Source organism: Cyprinodon variegatus, unplaced genomic scaffold, assembly GCF_000732505.1.
Source record: "Cyprinodon variegatus isolate N-32 unplaced genomic scaffold, C_variegatus-1.0 Scaffold13, whole genome shotgun sequence".
Taxonomy (NCBI): Eukaryota; Metazoa; Chordata; class Actinopteri; order Cyprinodontiformes; family Cyprinodontidae; genus Cyprinodon; species Cyprinodon variegatus.
Window position 1 is genome coordinate 1141376 of NW_015150466.1, and position 6080 is coordinate 1147455.

The following is a 6080-nucleotide window of genomic DNA, read 5'->3' on the forward strand; positions in this document are numbered from 1 at the left end:
CAAAAAGAACATCACCATCCAAGCAAACCAACGACCCTGGATGAGTGGGGCGGTTCAGATTGCTAAAAGCACTGAACTCGGCTTTCAAGTCTGGTGATAGAGAGGCACTAAGGATAGAGCGTGCCTCAGTGAACTAACAAATTCTGCAGAGTGGGAGAACAGACAAAGCATGAAGCAGAATGATGAAAAAGGGGTCCAGCAGTCTAAGCCTATAGCAGCAGAACTATAGAGATAGCTCAGGATAACCTGAGCCACTCTAACTAGAAGCTTTATCAAAAAGGAAAGTTTTAAGCCTAGCCTTAAAAGTAGACAGGGTAAAAGTTAGTAGTGTAGCCTAATGTGGCTAACTGAGCAAGCTAAAAGAGGCTAACCTGTTAGCTACAGCTAGCCACGCTCTAACAGTTACTTTGTTCACCAGAAACAGATTTTTTCAGTTTTGTTATCGATCAGGTGAAACTTCATCGGTCATTAGACGCGCTAACGCTACAGATGCTCACGACTCAACAACCGAACGCTGCGTGATGTTATTATCGTTGTCTAGGCAACCACGATGTTTTACGTCACTGGCAGGAAGCAGGACCTGAGCAGATCTGGTCCCTTCAGCGCCCCCCCCCCCCACCCTTTGAAGGATGCTTCTTTTTGCAGAGTTAAAGCCTGGCCGATAAATAAGGCATATTATGGCCTTTTAACGTGATGAATAATGTAAAACAATAAAAAGTTAATATATAACTGCCTTACCCCCATTCTGCCAGGCCTGAGTGTATTGTAAGTATATTGGAGGAGTGTGGGGGGGGGTGTGGGAGTGTGCAGAGCTCTCAGGAGTGTGTCGGTGTCTGAGTGTTTGCTGAAGGAGCTGCTGATGTAGATGTGAGCTCACTGTTTTACGACAGGACAGGGATATCGCCGTGTTTCACAGGCGTTGGCAAATCCCCCCCCCCCTGCTTTCATCTTCCCTTCTGACACAGTTTCGAACCAGGCGAGGATAACCGTCTCTGTGTATAAAAGATATATCAAAAGATAATAAGCATAATCCTTTGCTGTAGCGGAGGAACAAGTCATTGTAATTCATGGCATGCGGCTTTCCAAGGCTGACTTTTTGTGTGTTTTTCTTTTCTTCTCCTCCGTTTCCCACAGTCCCGAATGCAGCGAACCCGGAGGGGCCGGAAACCCCAGAGGAGAACGCCATACCGGAGTCCAGCAGTTCCGGTCCACCCGACCCGAGCAAGACTGGGCCTGTGATGCCAGGAATCCCTGGTGAGTGCTTTCAGACACTTCGGCCGTGAACTCTGGATGAAATAAACGCTTATTTTTCTCTCTGAAATCAGCATAGCTCAGTCCGATCAGCTGCTGGCATCCAACAACTTTCAAGTCTACCACAGATTCCTAGATCTGGACTTTGACTAGGCCTTTCTGACGCCTGCGAATGAAAATTAATCGTTTTCTACTCGTCTTTTTCAGCCTCTAACAGGTTTTCCTCCCATCAGTTAGGGCCTGTTTTCCACACAGCATGATTCTGCCTCTTCTGTGTTCCCTAATTTAATCAAAGTAAAATATTATTCTGATGAAAAGAATCAATAGAATTCAAATATAATCAGAAATAAAGACATTAGGATGGATTCATTCCATATGATGGTTATTTTAGACTAAATCTGTTTTAATAAAGCTGATTTTGGGGTAATTAGTGTTATTTGGCTTAAGTCAGTTCCATCCTGTAATTAATATTTCAAGCAGATGAAGCATTATTTTTTCCTGCTCGTGCTAATAATCCTTTTAGCATCCGCAGACAGAAATTAATAACATAGTTTATCCTCTTAAAGTATATTTTCTCTCATTTGACTCGTTTTAAACTCTTTCCTGTTCCAGCGCTCCTCACAGAATGGAGGAAAAGTCTCTAAAATGAAGGTTGCGATGAAACGACCTAAGACCACACCCTAAACAAACCCAGCTCGCCCTGAGTCACAGAGGGAGGGTGCTGCATTGTGGGAGGCTTAAAGACGCAGCTCATTATTGCATATCTGCCTTAAACCTCATTAGAGTTGCAGATCAATGGAGATCAAACGCAGGGATAATTGAAGGAGTCACTCCAGCCTCCAATGATGCTGTCAGGCTGTCTTCATTTCTTGTTTTTCACCTCCAGCTTCTTCATGGCTGCCTCCCATCAGAAAAGCTTCTTCTTCTGCTGCTTTGCAGGAACTTTTCAGCTTTGAGCGCCGCAAACTTCCCCCAAAGTTCACCCTGTTCCTTCTGTCCCCATGTGATAAGCAGCGATCCCTTAATAGTTGCTTATTTGACATTAGCTGCTCTAAAAAAAGATGTCCCTATGTCACTTTTCCTGTATTCCCGGGTTTTCACCTGCCTGCCTGCCGCGGTTGGATCCGTCATTATGTCAAGCGAGGGTGGAATGAAGGACGAGTGGCGGTGGGTTGAGGGGCTGATATTTCAGGAATGAAATTTCTGACAGCCTCTCTCCGCGGCTCGCTCTCCGCTGCCCAGAATGTACGAAATTCCTTCAGTCTCTGATTTCAGCGATAAGAGCAGAAGTGGTAGCCTTCAATCAGGCCATTTGGCGGCGATAAGGTGCAGTTATCCTCTTATCAATAAATGCTTAAGAGCAAAGGAGGCAGCAGCATGCAGACACAGCCATTAACGGGGCTGGCAGCTCCTGAGCTATGAGACTTTTCTGTGCCTGTGGAGGTAAGGGGGGGTGTTAGAGGTGAGGAGGGGTCACGGACAGTAAAAGAGTGATAGCTGGGGGGGGGTTCTTTGGCAGCAGCTGCGTGCATACATGGAAAACAGATTTGGTTGTTCTCCGATTTCAGTGACCGGCGGAGCCAGGATTTCTCCTCCCCATCCCATCCTGAACCCCCCCCACAACAAAAGGATCAAATCAGATGTACAGATGTGCCCCCCCTCTCCACATTTGGTTTTTCCATCGCTAACTCGGCCTCTGACACACAGAGGATGTCCAACAACTTGCCCTCGCTTGAAAAGCAAAATACAAAAGAACAAGAAAGAGAAACCAGAGCGGGAATCTGAGTCCTGCTGAGTGGCGTCCTCAGATCATCGGAGCGCCATCAATTAGATGACATGCAGGACGCCGTTAGTCACGACACGCAGACCAGAACGTAGGATGAACTCCGAGCTGATCTACTGGGAAGCGGGGGGGCTGTCTCCTCTCACCGACAATCAATTTTCTCTTAACTCGTTCAATTGGAGCGGCTAAACAACCTCTTTATTTTCTAATTAAACTAATTCTAGAAAATAAAGAAATAAAAATGAAGAATCCAGAACAGATATCCTTCCTGTTCCTCATAAAACTAACCTCATCCCCTCAAACCGTCGCACCTTTTCTGAGATTAGAACTAGGGATTATTTTACAAACTGATTAATTTTCAGTTAATCGATTGATAATCGGATAGGATAACGTTCATCAAAGAAGATTTATTAAAGAATTTAACCAAGTGAAACTAAAACTTTTCCACTTGAGGAGTTCTCAATAGAGCAGATTGACGGATAAATTTACCTTGAATGCAAAATGTTTACATATTTTTTACAGTCTTGGTATAATTCCTGCTCTAACCTGGTCGCTCTGTCAGCTAACAGTCTTTATACTCCAGTTAACGATTAATCAATTAGTTAGTAAGTAATGTTTATTTTTATAGCAGCTTTCACAGACATGGAGGTTGCAAAGTTCTTTACAAAATTAAAATACAAATAAAATATATTTGCTGTCATTAAAAACATGGCCATAAGACAACCGTTAATCTACTAGAATTAAAATGCTTTCTTAAACAAATTGGTTTTCAGTTCTCTGGCAGCTCAAGCTGTGATAAAAGAAGACAAACTTTTAATTTTGGATAAAAAGAGACGAGTCTGAGCAGAACACATCTACAGGTTCATTACTTTGTCTTTGACTATGACCCAGAATCTCTTTGAATAACATTGATTTTTGAGTTTTTGGTTATAATGTAATGAAAATGTAGAGTTATTGAAGCTTATCTGAGGCAAAGTAGATATTAAGTCACTGATTATTTTGAATTCCCAATAGTTTTTTTCTATCAATTAGCAGAAAGATGGTTTCTTCTTTCCTCTCCTCAGCCTTAGAAAGATAAATCATGGCTGCCCTTTTCGTGACCTCCCCGTCCTTACGCCCTCCCTCTGTCTCTGATCTCTCCCCAGGCCCTAAGATTCAGGACGACCCGGGTTCCTCTTCCAGTTCCGAGGGCTTCTTCAGCTCCAAGGTCGCCGTGTTCTCCGCCATAGCGATCGGCTGCATCGTCTTCCTCGTGCTCATCCTGCTCGTCGTCATCCTCCTCATCAAGGTGCGCAAGCGCTCCAGGAAAAATGCCCACTCGCAGGCCCGCCCCTCGGCTTTGTCGCTCAGCACTCTGTCTAACCCCAAGCTGCCCGGCGGCACGGCCGGCACGGAGCCCAGTGACATCATCATCCCCCTGCGGACAGAGAACAACTACTGCCCCCACTACGAGAAGGTGAGCGGGGACTACGGTCACCCGGTCTACATCGTCCAGGAGATGCCTCCGCAGAGCCCGGCCAACATCTACTACAAGGTCTGACGTGCTTCGCGGAGCAGCAGCAACGGCCAGCAGAGAGAAAAAAAGAGGAGCGCTTGATTTACGTTCTTGGGAAGAACTTTTTCCTTCGCATTCGGGGACTTGAAGCCCCCGGTTATTTGTACCACCTGCTGCACAAATCTGGAGAAACATGTACTGACCAGTCACCAGCGGGGTTAGGGAGCTGACTGATGAGACCCCCCCCCACACACAGCCTTCCTTTCACCCCCGACCGTCGACCCTCTCAAAAGGCTCCCCTCCCACCCTGTACGTCCCCCCCCCCCACTGCCAGAGAGGCGGGAGCGGAGCGTCCGACCAACAGATGGAACTCTCTCTGTTAACGGACGGAATAGAACTTATCTCATCTCCCTGAAGTACAGTCTGCGCTACACCCAATTAAACACCATCCCAGCACACACCAGCCGGAAACAGGCGGGGGGCACGGGGGGCGGGGGGGTTTGGTGCAGAGAGCCATTTGGTCTGCAGCTTGTGTCCAAACAAGAACGGAAAATAAAGACAGAAGTGGGTGTGTGTGTGTGCAGATCTGTGCATGTGACGGCGGTGGGGGGGGGCGCCGTTTCTGGGCCATGGAAAACTCTCCAGATAGCTCAGGTATCTTACACAGTGTGTGGAATAATGTGCTCCTCTCCCTGACGCACCTCTGATGTTTGCCTTACTTACTATTTTTGATGGAGGATTTCCTTGAACCCTGATTAAGTTCACAAAGCAGTTGTATTTTGTTAGACTTTTCCTACGAGTGCACAATGTATAGAAACTAAACCCGTCATCGTCACGCCGCCATCTCCTCTCCGCCTGCATCATCTTATCGTTTTTACTTTCTAAGGAGGGACTTTAACCTGGACTCCAGCTCTGGAGGCGTGTCGGCGGATCCCTCCAGCGCCGCTCTGATGTCAGTGTGTATTTCAGGGTGTGCCCTCAGTCAGGGCGGTTGGACATGTCCGGACCAGTTCTTCTATGAGGGGAGACTTTATTGGATTTGATGTCTAGATACTGTAGCCTCAGCTTAAAAAAAAAACAAAAAAACAGACACAGAGCGCTCCAGTTGGCACCGATCGGACATCTTAGCGGCTTCCAGACAGGCAGGCAGGTTGGTGTTTGTTTGCTGTTTCTTTTGGTTGAAGCAACAAAAAAAAAATGTTAGTTTGGGGCGTCGGTCGGATGGTTCTCCCTGATTGGCTGGCCTACTTAGTTATGATGTCCTACATATAGGTTTGGACGGCCGCCGTCTGTAGATGAGGCGGTGGAGGCGGTCAGCTTCGTGTGACTAATCTGTGCCATCTTAGAGCCCACGGTCAGCAGCCTGAAAACGTTCCTGTGACTTAAACCTGGAAGGATAAGGGAGGTGGGAGCGTTGGGGCGGTGTGTGGGGGGGTTGTTTAGGTGGTTTCTGCAGCTCTCCATCCTGTCTCACCAGCTGTGCAGTGAATAAAAACGCTGCGTAGAAATATTCAGCGAGGAAGCTGCAGCCCAGCTATCAGACAGCCCGGG

General features: G+C 46.9%; 1 protein-coding gene across 1 annotated transcript in view; it reads left to right on the forward strand.

The window, feature by feature from the left end:
• The window catches only part of efnb1 (ephrin-B1), a 90576-nt gene extending 84980 nt beyond the window's left edge, over positions 1-5596 (forward strand). Inside the window, exons 4-5 of the mRNA XM_015382765.1 lie at positions 1135-1254; positions 4180-5596. Coding sequence (XP_015238251.1) covers positions 1135-1254; positions 4180-4574 — 515 coding nt within the window. The 3' untranslated portion in view covers positions 4575-5596. The remainder of the gene's footprint in view (positions 1-1134; positions 1255-4179) is intronic.
• The last annotated feature ends 484 nt before the right edge of the window (positions 5597-6080 follow it).